Raw genomic sequence first — 22,335 nt, forward strand, 5'->3', positions numbered from 1 at the left:
AATTACTTGGCTATTCTTGGCCCTTTGAATTTCTTTATACATTTTAAAATGAGTGTGTTAAACATAAATGATAATTATCATTCTATTTCCTCTCTTCTTTTAGTTTGGAAATTATATAATCTTTCCCTATTTTTACTGGTTACTTTGGAAATCAGACACATAATTACCAAATTCTGAAATTAAAACTTTTGAACATTAAGGATCTTAGAACAGTTTAACTCCATTTTTCTACACACTTTCATTCTGCAACTTATGAATTATTGTGATATTTTACTTCGTTTTGACAAAGTCCCACAAAATATTACTTTTATGCAAGCAATGTTTACCAATATTTGTCCATCTATTTTACCTTTCCTTTGCTCTTCATTCCTTCTTGTATATTAGACTTTCCATCAGTGCTCACTTTGCTTTTGCCTGAAGTCCATTGTTAAAAATTTTCTTTAGTGAGGATTTGTGATGATAAACTTATTTTTTGTTTCTTTGAAAATATCTTTATTTCACCTTCATTCTTGAGAGGTATTTTCACTGTGTATGAAAATTGACAGTTATAATTTTCTTTTAGCACATTGAGGATATTATTCCACTGGTTTCAGAAGTCATTCTTCTGAAGGTAATGTCTTATTTTGTCTTATTTTCTGAATTTTCTCTATAATGTGCCTAGGTTTGTATTTTTATTATTTCTATATGGGATTTGCTGGCCTCTAATCTATGGATTGGTGTTTTTCATCAATTCTAGAAAATTCTCAGCCATTTTCTCTTCTCTTCTTAGGGCTTCATCAAACCTACATTTGTATTGTCCATAACCTTTATTCTCTTCTCCGTAGTAGTTTCTGCCATTGTCCATGTGACGGTTAATTTTGTGCATCAACTTGACTGGGCTAAGGATGCTAGGACACCTGGTAAAACATTATTGCTGGGTGTGTCTGTAAGAACATTTCTGGAAAATATGAGCATTTGAATCAGCAGACTGAGTAAAGGAAACTGTCCTCACCAATGGGGTTGATGGCGAGTGTGTGTGGGTGTTTCATCCAATCTGTTGAGGCCAGAATAGAAAAGGTAGAAGGGCAAATTTGCTCTGTCTTTGTTTGAGCTGGGATATCCATCTTCTGTTCTTGGACACCAGAACTACCAGTTCTTGGGCCTCTGGACTTGAGACTTATACCATCAGCCCTCCAGTTCTCAGACCTTTGGATTTGTACTGGAATGACATCATGGGCTTTCCAGGGCCTCCAGCTGGTAGATGGTAGACTGTGGGACTTATCCTCCATAATCACGTGAGTGAATCCATCCTAAGAAATCTCATATACATACCTATATATATGTCCCATGTTCTGGAGATACCCTAATACAATACAGTCTCTTTCTAGGCAGCATTCAGGTGATTTCTTCCTTTCTTTTAAAGATTTATTTATTTGTCAGAGAGAGAGAGAGAGAAAGAACATGCGCACGCACAAGCAGGGGGAGCAGCAGGCAGAGGGAGAGGGAGGCTCTCTATTGAGCAAGGAGCCTGATGTAGGACTTGATCACGGGGATCATTACCTGAGCTGAAGCGAGACACTTAACCAACTGAGTCACCCAGGCATCCCACAGGTGACTTCTTTTATCTTCTGATTCACCCATTCTCTCTCCTGCAAAATCCAATCTGCTGTCAAAATGCTAACAGTTCTTTATTTTTGGTTACTTTTTTCTTTTCTAGAAGACCTACCTGTCCCCCTGACCCCCCTGCCAAATCTGCTACAACTTTTCACAGTATACTATTGTCTGTAATTCTTGTTCAGGTTTATTTCATTAAACTTGGTAAGCATATGCATTTTGTATCTGTGTGTGAAAACTATGCACCAATTTATTTCTGCTACCTGTTTTTGTTTTCCTGTTGGTTCTCTCTCTGCTGTTTCCTTGTGGGCCTCAGTTGTTTTTCACAGTGGTTACTGCCCTTAAAAATGGTTTGTAGAGACATGATTTGCTTAGCTTAGGATGGATATGCCCTCTTCCAGAGAAGCTTTACGTTTGCTTCTGCTAGGTTCCTGGAGGCCACTACCTACACCAAATTCACTGAAATTCCCTGGCTCACTTGTGCAAATAATATATCAGGATCTAAATCTGCAAGAGGGCTGGTCAGTGGCCACAACTTCTCAGAGATGTGTTTTTTTACCCCTTTTCCTTCCCACTTTCTACTCTGCCCACTGCCAAGGTAGCTATTTCTACAGTCCTCTGGAGTCTGGAGGAAGAGAAGCCAATTTGGTTGTAGTGGGGAAGTCCTCTGGGGTCCCTACTCAGTGTAGAGCAAGGTCTCTAAGATTTCATAACTTTCACATGCTCTGAGCCTTAACTTCTGTTTGCCTTGCTCTTTGAGTTAATGAACCAAATCCCCTTTGTGTTCTGGCAAATGTCTTAGGAAACAACTGGTTTTAGTGCTCTGAAATCCATTTACCTCTCTGGGTTGGGCTCCCCTTACCCCAAGTTTAACTTGGCAGTTCCCCGACTATTTTTCAAATACTAAAAAAGCCCCATGTTGTTTTTAGTGGGAGGAAGATCCGCACAACCTATCCTGTTCTCATCAAAGACTGAACTTTGCCAATGTATTTATCGTATGCAAATAAGCTGTGCTTTACCAAATGAACAAATCTGAACTCAAGTTGTGTAGTCTACTGTAACAGCAAGCATGCTTTTGGTTGCAATATTTTAATGAAAGCTAAAATGAACTAACTGTAACAGTTTGAACAATACCATATACATGTGGATATTTAATAAATATCATCTGTTATTGGAGAGTTAGTGTGAAATTTCCTTCTGATGAAAACTTAGAATCCAGTACTTCAGTTTTCCCCTTTGGAACACTTGAATTAGCTGACATTATTAAGAAATGAATACATTTTCCACTTAAGTAAAATTTTCCAAAAAAAAAAAAAAAAAAAAAAAAAAAAAAAAAAAAACCTAATTGCAGTAAAGGCATCCAAACTTACTTTATTAAGTCATTTGTGCTAGAAAATTTGTGACATTCTGCCTTGACTTCTTAAGAACACTAAATATAATTGTTTCTTGATGACTCATGGCAAACATCACAAGGACACCAATTACTATATTACTATTCTAATACAGTGATAGAGATTTTTGAAAGGACACAGGACTATGTGCATTTACATTCATCCCCAACTGCATCTATATTCTTCCTGCACACCTCTCTCCCACACCCAACCTCACTCTCACTGGTGTGTGTTTAGCATTTCTGTATGCCTTTTCATTTTCTCTTTCCCTTACTGTCAAAATCTGTGTATGCTTTTCCTCATATCTACTTGCCTAACTTATTCCCAATCCTTTTGATTTGTTTTTAATACAGACTGGGGGACCAGATACTGCTAATTTAAGAAAGAACTGGTCACTTGTCAACATTTCCTTCCCCATTCTCATTTTTTCCTTAAAGAAAAGGGAACTAAACACTAACATTTCAATCTGTCCTAGGATAAAAACTGGAAAAATCCCAGTATTTGGACCTGGTCACCAAGGACACACAGAAATCTTCTTTATAGCAGTACTCTGCAGCTATTCAGAGTGCAGACAATATTAAAGCTTACAGGCAAAGACTTGCAAAAAAGGACTAGAGGTGTGACTAGAGCAAATCAGAAGACTGATCTGACATTTGCTTCTCACAATCAGACTACACTTCTTCTAGGTGGGGTAGGGGTGGAGTCTTGGAGAGGTGGAAGTAAAAACCACTCTGCTTTGGACGGATTCTAGCATTGTCAAGAGTTTGCTTAAAAAGCTGGTCAAAAAAAAAAGAACTAAAATGGAGTCTAAGATACATCTAGCAGATGGCCCCCCTTAAAGAACATTCTCCTCTTGCCCGTGGTTATTAATGCACCAAAAGCTAAATATAAAAACTACCCCAAGTTAAATTAAGAGTTAAAAAGCACACTTTAAGAATTCTATCTGTACTGTGGACATTATAACACACAAATAGTGTTATATCACTGATGCAACTATTGATGAAAATCTTTTAAACTTTTTCCCGAGGTGATGGTTTTGGCAACGATAACACAAATAATCATATGAACTGGAATTTATTTAAAACAGTTTAAGAGCAGGATACACAAACAACATTACTTTCTTTGAGTTACAGTGATGGTTCTTAAATTATGAAAATGGAATTTCTTTTCTACACTATAGGGATTCTGCTTGCAGTGGTAATGAAAGCTAAGAATTCTGAACAGAATCTTCTCACCTTATGAAACAGGAAACAGATTTATAGAGACAATCAGCTTCATATGGTAAGGGTTATCTTATCAAGATAGAGTCTACTCTCTTCCATCAATTAGTAGTATATAATAGCTTCTGTAGCATCAAAGGGATTCCTGTTTTCTGCCGCTGACCATTATTTAAGTACCCAAGACATAAAAACTCTTCTGGGTGGTGAAAAATAACTCCAGTGCCATCCACTACTGAATATTTACCATGTGCCAGCCACTCTTCCATGTGTTTTTAAAACATTATCTCATTTCATACTTGAGAAAGAAAAGCAGCCCCTAACATCCAGGAACCGGCCTGAACACAGACACTAAGGAGTGGGCCTGGTGTTCACAGCTAGACCCTGGTGCTTTATGTTGGACACAGACAATCTCACAGATTAACAACATCAGACCAGGTCACAATGGTCTGAGACAAAACACATAATTTTGTTTAAGCACAGCCAAACACAAGGTCATTGTGCAATTACAAGAATACCAAACATCCCCCTCTCTAGCTAATAAAAGTTACTGCTGCTTTAGGCTCATATTAGTCTGCAATCCTAGATATTTGTAGATATATTTCCTAGATACACAATCACAGGGGTGGCTGGTCGGCTCAGATGGAAGAGCATGTGATTCTTATCTTGGGGGCCCTGAGTCTGAGCCTCACACTGGGTGAAGAGATTACTAAAAAAAAAAAAAAAAAAAAAAAGGATACATAACCATAGTTTTCCCTGCTTACTGAGCAGACCCCATCACTTCCGTGAATCTTCCCTAAAATCACTTAACATAAACCAAATCCTCTAATTTCATTCTAACACCCTCTTACTGAGAAGTCCTAAAGACCCCAGGGTGTGTGTTTTTCTATACTGCAAACGAGCAATTAAACCCAACTTGCTCAATTATATTTGTGCTCCTCGTAGTCTCTGGCAACCAGACACTGGCAAGAATGAAGGATCCATGGAGATTCAATCTCAATTCTTGTTCTCTTGCACTGGGCACCTTGTTAACAGAGTGTACATCTAAAATCCCATTTGAGGTGCAACCTGCCCTTGGTGGAAGGTTAAGTTCATTACAAACTGAGCTAAAATATTTCATAGTAAAGTCCTTCAGTGGTGGGTTTGCTTTTGTTTTCCTAGAAAATCTTCTGGGAATATTTTGGTTATCTACTCAGATTTGTCACTGTTTCTTGGTCAGACTGTTTTCTAGCCTTCTAAGACCTGCTCCTATGATAGGTATGTCTAGGGTGTTGACTCCTGTCTAAAGAGGAATAGATTACAAGGAAGATGGAGATAGGCCCAATTAATCCATCTGAACTGTGCCTGGAGGCTGAGTTCAGAAGATCTCTGATTGGCAAAAAGTTTTCAAAACTCTACAAGGTATGCCACCTTGTAGATGAACCTTGAAGATACTACAGAAAGTGACAGCAGCCAGTCAGGAAAGACCACATATTGCATGATCCTACTTACCTGAAATATTTAGAACAGGCAAATCTATAGAGAGCATATTTGTGTTTGCTTAGGGTTTGGGTGGGACTAGGAGGGATTCACAGCTAAAGGTACAGGGTTTCTTTTTAGGGTGATGAAAATGTTATAAACTTTTGTGGGGATGGTTGCACAACTTTGTGAATATACTAACAACCACTAAAGTATACACTTTAAATGGTGAATTTTATATGTGAATTATATTTCTTTTTTTTTTTTTTAAGATTTTATTTATTTATTTGACACACAAAGATCACAAGTAGGCAGAGAGGCAGGCAGAGAGAGAGGAGGAAGCAGGCTCCCTGCTAAGCAGAGAGCCTGATGCGGGGCTTGATCCCAGGACTCTGGGACCATGACCTGAGCCAAAGGCAGAGGCTTTAACCCACTGAGCCATCCAGGCACCGCAATATAAGTGAGTTATATTTCAATGAAGATTTTTATTTTCAATGAGGATGTTTAAAAAAAAGAAAAAGGTGGGGCGCCTGGGTGGTTCAGTGGGTTAAGCTTCTGCCTTCGGCTCAGGTCATAGACTCAGGGTCCTGGGATCAAGCCCCATATCAGGCTCTCTGCTTGGCAGGGAGCCTGCTTCCCTCTCTCTCTGCCTACCTCTCTGCCTACTTATGATCTCTCTCTCTCTCTCTCTCTCTCTCTGTCAAATAAATAAATAAAAAAAATCTTAAAAAAAAAATTGGTTTAAGGACTTTCTCAATTTTGTCTGCATCCCTAAGAACTGCTTTGCTTACTTTCACATGCTCAGAATCAGGTATTGTCTGGTCCCTGATCAGTGACAACTGGCCTTTAGCCGAGCCCTGAAATAAAAAGTTACACAAACGTTCTTTTGGACCACTGCAGTTCTCACGAGTTGTCTCAATCTAAAACTGCCGCCTCTTCCAGGCCAAACATCTGCTTCCTTCATGTTTCCTCTCTGTAACACTAGCTAATACACTTATCTCTAAACTGATTTCACCAATGAAAGTTTGGAACTGCAAATGACCATTTAGGGGGGAGCTTCTGACATAAACAAGATTGTTCTCTTGAGATGCATCAACACTGTGCAAAACTAGAGTGGGGATTTTAAGAGGCACTGCCATGGGTATTTCCGATGTGTGGCCTTGCTGTCACTGACACAGCCTTGGTAAGACATGGATATGGACCAAACACTGAAGTATACTTAAATATCTCCAATGAGGGGTGCCTGGGTGGCTCAGTGCGTTAAAGCCTCTGCCTTTGGCTCAGGTTATGGTCCCAGGGTCCTGGGATCGAGCCCCGCATGGTGCTCTCTGCTCCACAGGGAGCCTGCTTCCCTGCTTCCCTGCTTCCCTCTCTCTCTGTCTGCCTCTCTGCCTGCTTGTGATCTCTCTCTGTCAAATAAATAAATAAAATCTTAAAAAAAAAAACCTCTCCAGTGAGCAATCAGTTTGTTCCGGTTATTGGTTATTTCTAGGGTGGCTTTTCATGCTAAGACCTATGCTATAATGATGGGGGAAATTACTAGATTTTGTATTCCTGACTTGGGAAATCCCAACTTATTTCTCCAGTAATAGGACCACACATTCGCTGACATTATTGCCAAGAACCATAAATGTTCTAGTTTACTGAGACTTTTGACTGTCCTTATCATCCACAAACATCAAGAAAAATAAAGGGAATAAATTACGTAGCCATTAAAAAAAGAAAAGAAAAAAGAAATCTTGCCATTTGCCAACAACACGGATGGACTTAAGGGCATTATGCTATGTGAAATCAGAGAAAGACAAATACTGTATGATCTCACTTTTACCCGGAATCTAAATAAACCATGCTCAAAGATAACAGAGAGCAGGACAGCAGAAGGATGGTTGCCAGAAGTAGGGGGTTGGAAGGATGGGAAAAACAGGTAAAGCCGGTCAAAAGGTACAAACTTCCAGTATGAAATAATTAAATCATGGGGATGGAATATACAGTATGGTGACTATAGTTAATATCGTGCTGCATATCGGAACATTGCTAAGCAAGTACATCTTCAAAGTTCTCGTCAGGAGAAAAAAAAAATCTATGTATGGTAACAGATGTTAACTAAACCTACTGCTGTCATCACTTTGTAATACATGCGACTATCAAATCATTATATAATGCTGTATGTCAATTATACCTGAATAATAATGATAATAATAATAATAATTAAAAAAATCACTTGTCTAAATTAGGAGAGACTCAAGAGATCAAAAAAAGGGACCAAAAACTACAAATGGGATATTAAAAAAATAGAAAATAGAATACCACATTTATTATGATTTTTATATTTGAAAAAACAAACCAAAGAGAACAAAAGAATCCCCTCCCACCTTTTTAAAAAGATTTAATTTATTTATTTGACAGAGAGTGAGAGAGAGTGCACAAGCAGGGGGAGCGTCAGGCAGGCAGAGAGGGAGAAGAAGGCTACCCCCTAAGCAAGGAGCCTGACGCAGGGTCCGATCATAGGATCCTGGGATCATGACCCTAGTGGAAGGCTGATGCTTCACTGACTGAGCCATCCAGACACCCCAACATATGGAATTCTAAAACAATAGTCATCAAAACACGTAAAAACCCTCAAACTTCCACAGCCCCAAGTACTGCCAAGAGTCTTGATGGCAACAAGATAAATGCTCTTTAGGACTCATAAGTTAACTCCTTAATGAGATGATAAGCCGCCTTTTACAAGTGGGAATTTTAGTTTAAATCTTAGGTTCTAACTTTTTACCAGATGATGTGACTGAATACAAGAGATTTGCAGCTTTATCACAAACAGATACAAGCTGCATTTTGAAAACATTCACCAAAGCTTCTGAATGATTTAAAATCTGGACTTTTGTTCTTCTGGAAAAGATGACACCAGAGAAAACTTGTTATTGATTATCATCTAGAAAGGAATTGATCAGTTTTTTTTTTTAAAGATTTTATTTGAGACAGATCACAAGCAGGCGGAGAGGCAGGCAGAGATGGGGGGGGCAGGCTCCCCGCTGAGCAGACAGCCCAATGTTGGGCTTGAGCTCAGGACCCTGAGACCATGACCTGAGCCGAAGGCAGAGGCTTTAACCCACTGAGCCACCCAGGTGCCCCTGATCAGGTATTATTAACAACTGATTTAGCAGTAAAATTTCAAGGTGCTATTCAGTAGATTCATGTTTCCCAACTCAAAATACATACAACACATTTTTTGAGGGATTCTTCAGAAGATACTGACTTTAAAAGTAGATAACTCCCTCCCAAGATAACAAATTCATATTAATTTTGATTCTTCAGTAATCTTTTCCATCCCTTTATTACTTATCTACTATCACTACTAATCTTGTTTAACAAATAATGTGATCTCTCATCTATATCCCATGTTTTCAACTCCCTAAGATCTCCTTTTGTCACTTAAGGAAAAACAATACTCTTCTAGGTTTTCTCCAGACTATAAAGACTATTTTGAATGTAACAGATCAATGAATCTATTATCCTCTATCTGATATGGCTGACAAAAAATTAATAACTGTTCCTTTAAACATGTCAGAAGGTAGCTTCCCTTTTAATGGCCCCTTGCATCATATTTTATTTCAGCTCTGAACCTTGAGAAAAAAATGTTCCCTGATCTGACATCATGAAAATGCTTCTGCATAAGTCATTACAATCCTATCATCAAGGCCTGTTCAATCAGAAAGACATTAATACAGGATATCCTGAATATGACAGTCAGAGCTTACTCTCTTCAGAGACACTTCAGCCTCTGCAGAAACTGTTTTAACTGATTAACAGTTTCCTCAAGGAATCTGTCCATTTTAAGGGACATAAAACCGACACACTCCTGTTGGTTTTTGAATGATACTTATATTCGCCAAACACCAACCATGAGGATACTACTTCTAAAAGTGATCACAGGGTTTACAGGTGCTTGCTGCACACTAACTTACCCTGTGTATTTGCAGTAACCTGTTAGGGATTTTCAGACATTAAAACTACTACCCCCAACTGTACAACTATGTTCCTGGTGGTCTTTTGCTGGAGGGCACTAACATACTTTATAGATAGGTATTAGTATCCTTACTTTATAGTTATAGGAACTCATTGAGGTTAAATGATTTCCTCAAAGTTATACACCTATTACGTGGCAGAAACTGGTAGCAGATTCTAGATCTGACTCCAACCCCTGAACTTTTAATCATTATACTACTTTCCCATATGATCAATGTTGTAATCCTACCATTATTCTAGTTGCCAATCATCTATTCACTACTGCTGAGAAAACTGTCAAATTATCTCTTAATATAACTGACCCCTATAACAACTGCTTTACTTTTGATGGCAGATTTTATAGTTTAGAAAAAACTGAATTCCTTTAACATAGGAAACTGTGGATTATCTAGAGCTATTTATTTTGTCTTTGTGAAGTGCCTAAAGATAATTGAATACTTCAAGACAAATAATAAAGCCATCTCACTTACATTTTTTAAAAACTGTATCAGATATTGATGACCATCTTTTTGAGTACGAAGACCCAACCGAAAACTAGCATACTATTTTTCTCTTTTAAATTTGCTGTATTTATTGCTTCTATTTGCCCTAAACTGGGGTTGTCAGATTTTACAACCCCCCTGTTGGGCCAAATGGCAATAAAAGGAACTTAAAAGAACTGGCAAAATCCTATCTAAGTTAACTTCATGGATTATCAAATTATTATTTTAGAATTTTGTAATAATGGGCGCCTGGGTAGCTCAGTCAGTTAAGTGTCTCCCTTCAACTGAGGTCATGATCTCAGGGTCCTGGGATGGAGCCCCAAATCAGGCTCCCAGATCAGTGGGGAGTCTGCTTCTCCCTCTGCCTCTGCCCCTCCTTCCTGCTCAAGCTCTCTTTCTCTCAACTCAAATAAAAAATTTTTTTTAAATAATGTGTTAAATATTATATTCTCAGTCCCTAGGAAAGACAAACTACCTTTTAGCTATCTTCTTTAATAAATCAGTAGTAAAATTAAGTACTCTTATGAGTATTCTTATAGATAGAATACAGAAAAAAAGTTAACATACATATTTTTCTTTTCTCCTGCCCACATTTTTTGAGTGCCTACTATACTCTAGGAATTTTGTACTGTAAAGCTTTGTTTTGTTGTATAGATTTGGAGTTAAGATAGATTAATTGAGAGTGATTAGTACATTTACTATGAAGGCAAGGAAAACAACTCCTTTGGATTATCTGATTCTGTGATATTCCTATCATAGTTATTCACATGTCAGCTTTATAACAGAATCTACATCTGACAGTATATATTGGAAGTAAATCATAGTTATATAACTGGTAGGTTTATTCTATTTAAGTTTAACTTCTCTATTTAGTCATGTTATTAAGACAGAAAGGCAAATCTCAGCTGATTAAATACACCTGAGTGGTTAAAATCAGACTATTTCACATACCTAGTTAGCAAGATATTGAGTTAGATTAATATTTGGTTTCTAAGTTCTCAGATAAAATGATTAAAATAATAATATCCACTAAATAGTTCATTATTTAGAAGGTGTTTGAGGAGTAAAGACTAGTAATTTAACAAAAAAACTTGGTCATATGAACAAATAGCTAACATTACTTTATTGAATGTGTGGTCACTGAAATTCTTCGAAAGTATCCTGACCCATGTCCATCAATAGATGAGTGGTTAAAGATGCAGTGTGTACACACACATACACACACACAGGAATACTTCTCAGCCATAAAACAGAATGAAATCCTGCCTCTGCAATAACATGGATGGATCCAGAAGGTATAATGCTAAGTGAAGTAAGTCAGTCGGAGAAAGACAAATACCATGTGATTTCACTCATAAGTGGCATTTAAAAAACAAAACAAATAAACAAAGAAAAACAAGGCAAAACCAAAAAACAGACTCAAATACAGAGAACTGAGAACTCAAATATTGAGAACCTCCCCACAGGGGAGGTGACTGAAATGGGTGAGGGGGATAAGAGCACACTTATCATGATGAGCACTGAGTAATGTGCAGAATGTTGCATCATTATATCGTACACCTGTAACTAAAATAACACTGTGTTAATTATACTGGAATTAAAATTTAAAAAAAGAGGGGTGCCTGGGTGGCTCAGTGGGTTGGGCCACTGCCTTCGGCTCAGGTCATGATCTCGGGGTCCTGGGATCGAGTCCCGCATCGGGCTCTCTGCTCGACAGGGAGCCTGCTTCCCTCTCTCTCTCTGCCTGCCTCTCTGTCTACTTGTGATCTCTTTCTGTCAAATAAATAATAAATAAAATCTTTATTAAAAAAAAATTTAAAAAAAGAAAAAAGAAAAAAAAAAAAACCACCTTGACCCAAATTCAGGTATATGATCTTTAGTTGGCGCTGTGGATAGAACTATGTCTCCCAAAAAGCTATATTCAAGTCCTAACCCCTGGTATGTAGGAATGTGACCCTATTTGGAAATATGGTCTTTGCAGATGTAATCAAGTTAGATGAGGTCATCCCGAGTAGGGCAGGCCCTGATCCAAAGACCAGTGTCCTTATAAGATAAGGGAGATTTGTAGACAGAAACACAGGAAGGCCACTTGAAGATGGAGGTAGAAATCAGAGGGATGCAACTACAAGGTGAGGAACAGCAAGGAGTATTAGTAACTGCCAGAAGCTAGGAAGAGGCAAGAAAAGAACCGTCTTCTAAAACCTAAGGGAGCATGGCCCTGCCAAACACCTTGATTTCAGACTTCTGGCCTTCTGAAAAATGAGAGAATAAACTATTGTTTTGTATCATCCAGTCTGAAAGTACACTTTGTAGTGACAACACAAAGTGGGTCAAAATTCAAGAAATCAACAAAGTAAATATGGCATTCCTGGTTCTCCAATCTAATAGAGAAATCCTCCTTCTTAATCTTTATTGGCTGTTCTTCTCTCCCTGAATATAGGTATTTCTCAAGGATTAGTCCTTTGGTTTCAGCTTATATATATATTTTCCTATTGAGGTTCAATCTGTCAGAATACAGAAAAAAAGTTACCATACTAAAGAAAAGTCCTGAACTGGTAATCTTCAGTCTTGATTTCACCAATCTTGCTTTTTCAATTGCTTTGTAGCATGACTTTACGTGGTTACACCAAAGCATAATTCACACAGAATTGACCTTGCTGACTTACTCTTAAAACTAGGTTCCCATCTTCTTCCACTGATTTTCATATTACAGTAACTGAATTTAATAGACTCCTATCCATTATATAATTACCATTATTTTTTTACCATTAAGAAAAAATAACTGTAAAAGATTAACTGTAAGATATAGCTCCTATGAAAAATTATGACTTCGAATCAGTGAATATAATAAAATGTTATCCCAATTTTTCTAGTCATCTAAAGTTCTCTAACCCCTTCCATTCCCTCCATCCACATATTCAATATCATCAGGTAGTAATGATTCTTCCTTTATAAAGCCTCTTATGCCTTAAACTTTTATGCCTTAGAGTTTTTACTCTAAGCATCTTCATTCATATAAAAGCAACTCTACTGTAACTAGTTTCTGAGACGGTCTCTGCCCAGAAGAACTCCCCTGCAAACTATTACCAAATTAATTTTCCTAAATATCTTTAAGTGTCTTATTTTTATTCCCTTTAAGGTAGACTCTTTATTACCACAAGGATAACATTCAAGCTTATGTGGCCTAGCTGTGGCAAACACTGCTAGTTGCACATAGTATCCGTTCTCCTCCAATTTTGAAGCAGTTCTGTATCCTACTAATAGACATAACTTCTCAGATTCCCTTACAGCTAGGAAAGATCACATGACATAATCTGGCAGTTTTTTAAAGGATTTCTGGGAATGTTTGTGCTTTCTTGATATAAGCACTGCCCCTTTCTATAATATGAAGCTAAAGATGAAGCAAGCATTTCTTAACTATGAAGCAATTAGCATATGAATGAAGCTGACAAACTAAGGATGGTTGATTATAAATATAGAAGGCACCTAGGCCACACTGATTACACTGTAAAGCCACCATACCAGTCCTGGACTTCATACTTCTGAACATTTTATGTGATAAAAATAAAGCCCCGTTTTGTCTAAGCCACTTCGATGGGATCTGTTAGATGTAGTTAAATGTAATACTAACTGAAACCAGTGTTTAAGATTGTTCGTGATATGCTCTCAACTGCTCATTTTGTCTTATCTCTCATTATTTCCAATACTTGCAGGCTTCAAGGGTTAATTCACATCATTTTAAACTGAATTTGCCGCTTCCCAAACATGCAATGGTTTTCCACATCTCTGGGCTCTCATTCATTTTCAAAGAAAAGTCATTTCCTCTCGTGTACAAACTCATATTTACTGACAAAAATCAAGTTCAAATATATAGTGCTAACTTGCTCTGTCCTTTGTGACCCTTAACACTTTGTTCATATGTCTAGCCTAGTACTAATCACTGATTCACACCTCTGCTTCCTCAATTAGACTGTTAAACCCTGAGATTCAGGGATGCTGTCTTTTTCATCATATATCCCCAATGTTTGGCACAGGGTAAGTTTTCAGCAAATATTTTGACAAAGAATAAAACACTAACTGGATTTTTAAAAACTGGTATATTCTGCATTGAAAATAATTCACAATTCATATATAACACAATCTGTCTTTGACCTGTCAGAAATTGTTCAGCTATTTTCTTTCTCAGTGCATAGCTTGTAAAAAATAGCACTAATAAGTATCTAAAAAAATCCAGTTACCATTGTTTTATTCTTTTTCATGATTCCTACAGGATCCAGCACAAAACTTGTATCTTAAAAGGTAACTTAAAAATGCTCAAATTGAAAAAAAAAATGCTCAAGTTGACTTTATAATATCATGAAAAACACAGAAGACATTATACCTATAGAGGAAGACTGTGGACTAATCAGAAGGTCTTCTTGGACTTGTTCACTTCCTGGCACTGTCTGTTGATCACTCAGTGAACTCTGAGATGCACTGACAGGCTGAGACACTTCTTCATGGACCTCCTCATCACTTAACCTTTCTACTTTGACCCGGACATCTTCTTCACTACCCAAAGGCAAGGTAGTTTTTGTGCTCTCACAAGTCACGTAATCAGTCATTCTTCGCCCCGTTTCAGATGGGCCAGGTAATTCTAAAGTCCTGGTATTTTCTGCCTGCTTAACCTTATCAGGCTGAATCCTTCGATCAATTCCGAAAGGAAAAGTCCAGGGAAAAGCTAAAGAAGAGTCAACTGGTTGATTTCTATTTTCTGAGTAGGAAGCTGAAGAATTCAATACCTGGGGAGAACTTGTTTGTGTGCTACACTTTACAGGACTTTCAGGAGACATAACAATGTAGCTTTTGCGCTTTCTCCGGGACTCTCGGCAGACAGGAATGGTTCTTTCTACCACACTGCACTCTGAAGACACCGGTGAAATACTTCCGTCTCGAGAAGTAAAATTGCAGTTAGAGTTGTTTTCTTGTCCAGCATCTAGACCCTTTTCTGGTTGGCTGTTGGGTGTATTCCATAAAATGCTTGACTTCATGAACTCTGAGCAGGTGCTAGCAACACTAAACATTTGCATATAGCTGGCTGCAGCTAGAACATCAATGATATTTTCTGTGTTAATTGACAGAGTGGCTGTGTAAGCATATTCTAAAAGGGGTATAAAGCCAGTCACTGTAACATGATGCAAATCCAACACATTCTTGTTCTCATCCTCTGCTTGGCCTACAAGTTTGGTGCGAAAGAAATCACTGCAAGCTGCTAGTACCACCTTATGTGCCCGGAAGATTTTGTCCTGGACACGAATAGTGATATCACAAAAATGTCCATCATTTCGCAGCATATTTAGCTTTCCAAGCATTTCCTGGCTGTGGGAAGAGGAGCTATGAGTAAATGTTTTCACACCCATCTTTTCCTTCCTCTTCTACAGATGCTCTTCAAGGATGCAAATGAATCAGAAATGTCCTAAAAAATACATAAAATAAGCATTAATTGGTGGTATAGTGGTTGAAATAGAAGGTGATTTACATTATTTTCATGTGGCCACTGTGCTAAATAAACAAAGCTGAAGGATGGTAGTGAGAAAGTTCAAGGAAGGGAATACATTAAATACACTCTCCTAACCATTCCCTCAAACTCTTACCAGTGGAGTCTGTGAGCTAATGTTTTAATGAGCTGGATAGTTTTAAATAATAATAGTTTGTATATAAGACAATTATATATTTATAATTTAGAGTGTTCTCTATGTGCCAAACACTGTTCTAACTTCACATTTGATAATTTAGTTGACTGTCCTATCAATGAGGACATTATTATTCCTGATTAACAGAAAAGGGTTAACTAATTTGCTAAAGTCAGAAGTTACTGAGTGGCAGACCCAAGGTTCAAATCCAGACAGGCTGCTCCACAGCTCCCCTCTTAACAACTTTTTTTTTTTTTTTTTTTTTCCAGGCGAGAAATAGAACTTTATTTCTGTGTTGATGGCTTTGTGGATAATGAAGAACTGGCCCGGACTTGGATCCCTGACTCCACAGCTGTGGACCTGGGACTCCGTGTCCTTTGCCCTTTCTATCCCTGCTTAGGAGTTGGGGCTCCTCAGGCGAGAGATCACATTCACCCCGAAAAGCCTGGAATGCCCTCTTAACAACTTTAATGCTATATATTGCCTCTTTTAGGATATAAAGTGATTAAATATAAGGGATATTAAGACTTCAAGATTTAGAATGTGATGGGCCTGGATTCTTTCCTCAACAATTCCTCCATGATTGTTACCTGTAACAACCTGTTACCTATAAATGAAACAATGCGTAAGTAATGTTTAGCACAGTACTTGGCACTTTGTAAATGCTCAACAAATGAAACCAGTTATTTTGTTTATGTTCTTAATACAATGAAACAAACTTTCTGGAAATAAATTTATAAAAAAGTGGTTAGAAATCCATCAGCTGATTGATTTTCCCCTTAAGAAAGAAGTTAGTTTGCCCTTATCAATTTCACATTTACTAAAAATATAAAAAACTGACATTCTCAAATAGTTTTAATATAGCACATCTAATAATGCTTCAGTTTTTTAGTACTTTCTCCCTAACTTCTCTTTATACCCTCTATGTGAAGTCAGGGAGGCTTATGTGAAATCAGGGAGACCTTTTAATAAAGATTTAAGAAAGTTAATGCTCAGAAAAGTTACATGACTAACAAATGACAACCAAAGCTATAATCTGGGTCTTTTGACTCTTAGATCACAGACTTCTCCAGTGTAAAAAAAATATAACTATGTACATTAATTATTATTATTATTATTTTTAAAGATTTTATTTATCTGACAGACAGAGATCACAGGTAGGCAGAGAGGCAAGCAGAGAGAGAGGAGGAAGCAGGCTCCCCGCTGAGTAGAGAGCCCGATGCAGGGCTCGATCCCAGGACCCTGGGATCATGACCTGAGCCGAAGGCAGAGGCTTTAACCCACTGAGCCACTCAGGCGCCCCTGTACATTAATTATTTTATCTGTTATAACTTTTTTTATTGTTAGTACTGAAATAAGTGTAAAACAAAGTCACTCTGGAAATTATCTCTAGATAAAAAAGATTTCAAATACTTCAAAAATACAGCTATCAATTTTAAAAGATGCTAAAGATGAGTCTTTAATAGACTTGGAAAAATGTTTGGTTCTGAATATTAAATGAATGCCTAATTACTGACATATAGTGGACACTCAACAGTAGTAGATATTACTATATATTTGGTGAAAAATGTGATTAGAGTGTTTGTATCCACATCACACACATGGAGCAAGAGAACATGTAGTCTTAACCTGAGATTCATGAATTCCCAAGGGAGCCATAATCCTTCTGAAACTGTACAGAATAATGTCTGCATCTATGTACAACAGCTTTCATCATATTCAAGGGAATCACTGGTAGGAGTGTGGGTATTTATTCTCTCTTTTTTTGCATATTAAGCAAATTTTTTTCTTTAAAAAAACCCTAGCATACTGCTACACAACTAGGGTTTCAGGTCCTCTTGGTTCAAACTCTAAAGTCATATGAACTAGGTCTATTTTTTCTTTTCCCTCAAAAAAGTCTTAAAAAATTGAAGATGGCAATCACATGACACTCTTTCCTATGGTTTCTCTTCTTTAAACTAAACATCCCTAATCCCTTTAAGAGCTCCTTAAAATCTGATTAACATCCTTGTTCTGAACCATCTCCACTTTTCAATGTTCCTTTAATACTGGTTCCCAGAACTGCATGCAAGTATGGTTAGGTATGGTAGGATTATAACTGAGCATAACTTTACTATTTTTACCTCCCTTGTTTTGGGCAGAAATATTAATAGGACTGAGTCAGGTATTCTAACAGTCAAATTATAACTGATTTTGCTCAATAGCAGATTTGCCAAATGTGAGGTACTCTATTATGTGAAGGGAGGAACATTAAGTACAAATAAAACACTGTCCTTGACCTCCCTGAGCTTACAGTCCTTATAAAAAGGCATGTTCCTAACCAAGACTACAAAAGGTGTGCAGCAGTGCTATGTGAAAGCAATGAATGAAATACTTAATTTTGAATGTACAAGGGAGAAGACGCATCACAGAGGATGAGGCCTAACGAAAGTAGAATTCTGCCAGCTGATAAGGCAGAAAGGAGTTCCAGGTTATCATGGGTTCACACATGATCTCAGTGAGTGTTCAACATCCTGATGGGCCTTCCCTGTGCAACAAATTGTTAATGTGCTACACTGTATGACATTCTAAATGTGAACATGCACCTGCAACTAATATAACATTGCTAACTATACTGGAATTAATTTTTTTTTTTTTTTTTTAAGTAAAGGGGAGCCTGCCTTTGCCTCAGGTCATGATCCTGGGGACCTGGGATCAAGACCTGTGTCAGGCTCCCTGCTCAGTGGGGAATCTGCTTCTCCCTCTCCCTCTGTTCTTCCCTGCTGCCCCAATAATTAAATAAAATCTCTAAAAAAAAAAAAGCATGCAGAGGGCAGTTTCAGTTTAAACATCAAACAATCCATTTGATAAATATCCCTTTGAATGTACTATGCAGATAAATGTGTATGTAAAAGGGGAAAAAAGAAAAAAAAACCTAAAGATTTCTAGCTGAATAAATATAACGTCATTGAATATTCTAAAATGGGAAGACAAAATTATCAACCTGGGATAACACAACAGAAAGGATAAAAGGCATAAAGCCCTGTGCCGAGACAGCCAGGTAAGGCCACTGAAATCATTACCTGGATTGTTATCAGAGATGAGTTCAAATATACTTCATATACTCTTCCCAAAGACAAGTAACCACAATACACTAGACAGCTAAAATTGGTCTAGGGGTGCCTGGGTGGCTCAGTGGGTTAGAGCCGCTGCCTTCGGCTCAGGTCGTGATCCCAGGGTCCTGGGATGGAGCCCCGCATCGGGCTCTATCCCAGGGTCCTGGGATGGAGCCCCGTATCAGGCTCTCTGCTCAGCAGGGAGCCTGCTTCCCTTCCTCTCTCTCTGCCTGCCTCTCTGCCTACTGTGATCTCTGTCTGTCAAATAAATAAAATCTTAAAAAAAAAAAAATAAATAAAATAAAATTGGTCTAAGCAAACCACTGTTTTAACATTGCTGATTTTTCTCATAAGAATGACATGAAAAGGAAGAAAATGGAAGGACTTTAAGTTTTTAAGTTATGAAGTTTTGCTACACCACAGTAAACTGGCTTCTTTAAAAGCCTGGCCATTAAGAGTGCTTGGTTTGATTGGGATCATGTGGTTCAGGGAGGAAACCACATGTCTTCAGAGCAAGTGATACAATCTTAATCTGGGGACCATCTGCAGGAACAAAGGTGTGAAGGCAAGGAATTAAAGAGCATTTGGAGAACATGTACAACAGGGTCTTAAAATGAAACCATTTCAATCTTGGCTTGGGTGGAGTACTCAAACAGATACTGCTGGCCAAAAGTGAGATGCAAGGCCACCTATGCAATAAGGTAGTGGAAAATTCTTTTTCTTTTCTTTTTTTTTTTTTTTTAAAAGATTTTATACATTTATTTGACACAGAGAGAGCAAGCAGGCGGGAGAGGGAGAAGCAGGCCCCCTGCTAAGCAGGGAGCCTGACACAGGGCTCCATCCCAGGACCCTGTATATCATGACCTGAGCTGAGGGCAGAAGCTTAACCGACTGAGCTGCCCAGGCGCCCCAGAAAACTGTTTTTCAACCTTGAGTTATACCCACCTTCAATGTTCAAAGAGTTAAATATTACAAAAGGATTTTTGCAACAGAAATCAGTGTGCTTTGAGTTCCAAACCCCATCCCACTCCCTCCTACTCTTCTGCAAGGGAAAGAGTTGAGACATGTTTGCTCTCTGTCTTAGGTCTATGGAAAATGTACGTCACACTTGGAAAAAATCGAAAGGGTTCAAGTCTGATTTAAACTCTGGCAAAGACTATGAAGTATGCTTACCACTTCCCAACAGAATATAAAAGCAATAGAGTAGAGTGATTGAGATGGGGCTCTGGAGCTAGAGTGCTGGGTCTGCATCCTTGTACTGCCTTCTAAGTTTATTAAGCTGTATGACCTTAGGCAAGTCATTAAACTGTGCCTTACTTCCCTCAACAGTAAGAGAGGGATAGCAGAACCTAACTCAGAGACTTGTGAGGATTAATTGGCCTAATAATATATGTACTGTACTTAGTACAAAATAAATGCTATATAAAGCTGATATTGCTTTTACTAGTATCAAAGACCTTGTCCTCTTACTCAACTTTTGCCTCTCTCAATCCTGGAAGGGCCAGAAGCCATAGTTAGCAAACCAAGAGGAATAAAAGGCCAAAGGGTAGAAAAACAAAACAAAACAAAACAACAAAAAAAAGGAAGCCAAATAAACGTCATTTTCACATTTCGTCTGCAGTACGACTGAAGGAGGAAAGGAAGGAAACCTTTAACCTGAATTGTTTATTAGTTTTTTAAAAAAGTATTTTATTTTATTTATTTGACAGAGAGAAAGAGAGGAAACACAAGGGGGAGGGGAGGAGAGGGAGAAGCAGGCTTCCCACAAAGCAGGGAGCCCCACGCAGGGCTCGATTCCAGGACCCTAGGATCATGACCTGAGCCGAAGGCAGATGCCTAATGACTGAGCCACCTAGGCACCCCAAGTTTATTAGTTCTTGAAAATAATGCTTTCATTTTCTGAAAGTAACCTGAAAAGTTACTAAGACTTGACTTTGAAGGAGTTGGAGGAAGAACTAACACCATAGTATACATTTAAATGGATAATGGAAGAAAAAAATAAAATGGATTATAAGAACCTTCCATAAATTCTGCTTCTTTCATGTAATAGTTACAAATCTAAGCTACAAAGCCTGATATAGCTGAAGGTATGGGATGAGAGGAAGGTGAAGATTAGACTGAGAAAGGTCTTGTATACCATGTATTATATGCATTTCCTAATACATGTCTGTGGAAACTTAGTCTCATGATATACTCCATGATAAAAAATTACATGGACTAATATATTTTGGAGATACTGCAATATTTTACATTGTGGCAAAACTTAGGATGAAATTACTCTATTTGAAAAAGCCATACATAATATGAATATAGTTTAGAAGTCAGGTTATACTTAGAAAGTATAACCTGAAATTTTTATCAATTACATAATTCTATTAAACATTTCATTTTCCCCACCTGTGTAGATTAATATGTGTGTGTGTATAGTTACAGATTTAATTTGGAGCTCAGTCAAAATTCTTGAATAAAGATAAATATTACTGCATTCCAATTACTAATGTAGAATTCATGCAGTATTTAAAAGTAATAAATGTATTTGTGTAATAGTCTGCAATTTGAACTAGTAATTCAGAAATCGTCTCCTTCCCCCCCACCCCCTCCCTTTATTCTAAATCACTGATGAAATAGCATACATGGTTATGAAAATAGTAATTGCTAAATCCCATGTTGTTTTGCAGTTGGGCTGAAAAATTTTTGATAAATAAGGTATATAGCCTAGTTATTTAAGAAAATGGTTTAAGTTAGACAATCGAGTTTTAAAAACTGACTCTTCCACTTATAAGTGAGGCATCAAATCTCAGTCAAGTTACTTCACCTCTATATGCTTGTTTGCTCATATGTAAAATAGGCATAATGGAAATCACACTTTCAAGATACTCAGGAAGATTAAATTAGCACAGTTCCAGGCATTAAGTAAGCATTCAATAAATGTTAGCTACTATTACCCTAGAAAAAGTGAGAGTAAAAAGTGAAATGAAGATCAAATTTCATGTCTACTCTATTTCTTATATGACACAGAATACATATTGAATATATATATTTTGGTATAGAGATTAGCTGATAATAATTATCAGAGGATTTGAGGTTAAAATGGAGTAGAGCTCTTAGCATGCAAAGATGGCTGCCTCACATGATTAAATAGTGATGAGGACTGCTAATTTGAAGGTAAACTTGATATTTAAAAAGAATTTGCATGTTTAAACAACCAGTCACATTTATAACTGGACACTAACTTTCCCAGTGATATAATAAGATTTTAATTATGGGAAGAATGAACTGAGAATTTCATTTCTACTCTATATCCTAATTTAAACCAATCAAAGACAGAAAAGGCAGCTAAGGAAAGGGACATACTGCTTTTAAGATGCCTCTAAGAGGAATATCTAGGTAGAAATATATGAAGT

General features: G+C 37.5%; 1 protein-coding gene across 5 annotated transcripts in view; it reads right to left on the reverse strand.

Annotated features, from left to right (window-relative positions):
* ZBTB44 (zinc finger and BTB domain containing 44) overlaps nt 1-22,335 on the reverse strand; it is a 67,434-nt gene that overhangs the window by 15,280 nt on the left and 29,819 nt on the right. For all 5 annotated transcript variants that reach the window (XM_047691212.1, XM_047691213.1, XM_047691217.1 and 2 more), the window contains one exon: nt 14,546-15,619. In XM_047691212.1, coding sequence (XP_047547168.1) covers nt 14,546-15,563 — 1,018 coding nt within the window. In that variant the 5' untranslated portion in view covers nt 15,564-15,619. The remainder of the gene's footprint in view (nt 1-14,545; nt 15,620-22,335) is intronic.

This window comes from Lutra lutra, chromosome 10 (assembly GCF_902655055.1).
Source record: "Lutra lutra chromosome 10, mLutLut1.2, whole genome shotgun sequence".
In the NCBI taxonomy this organism is placed as follows: domain Eukaryota; kingdom Metazoa; phylum Chordata; class Mammalia; order Carnivora; family Mustelidae; genus Lutra; species Lutra lutra.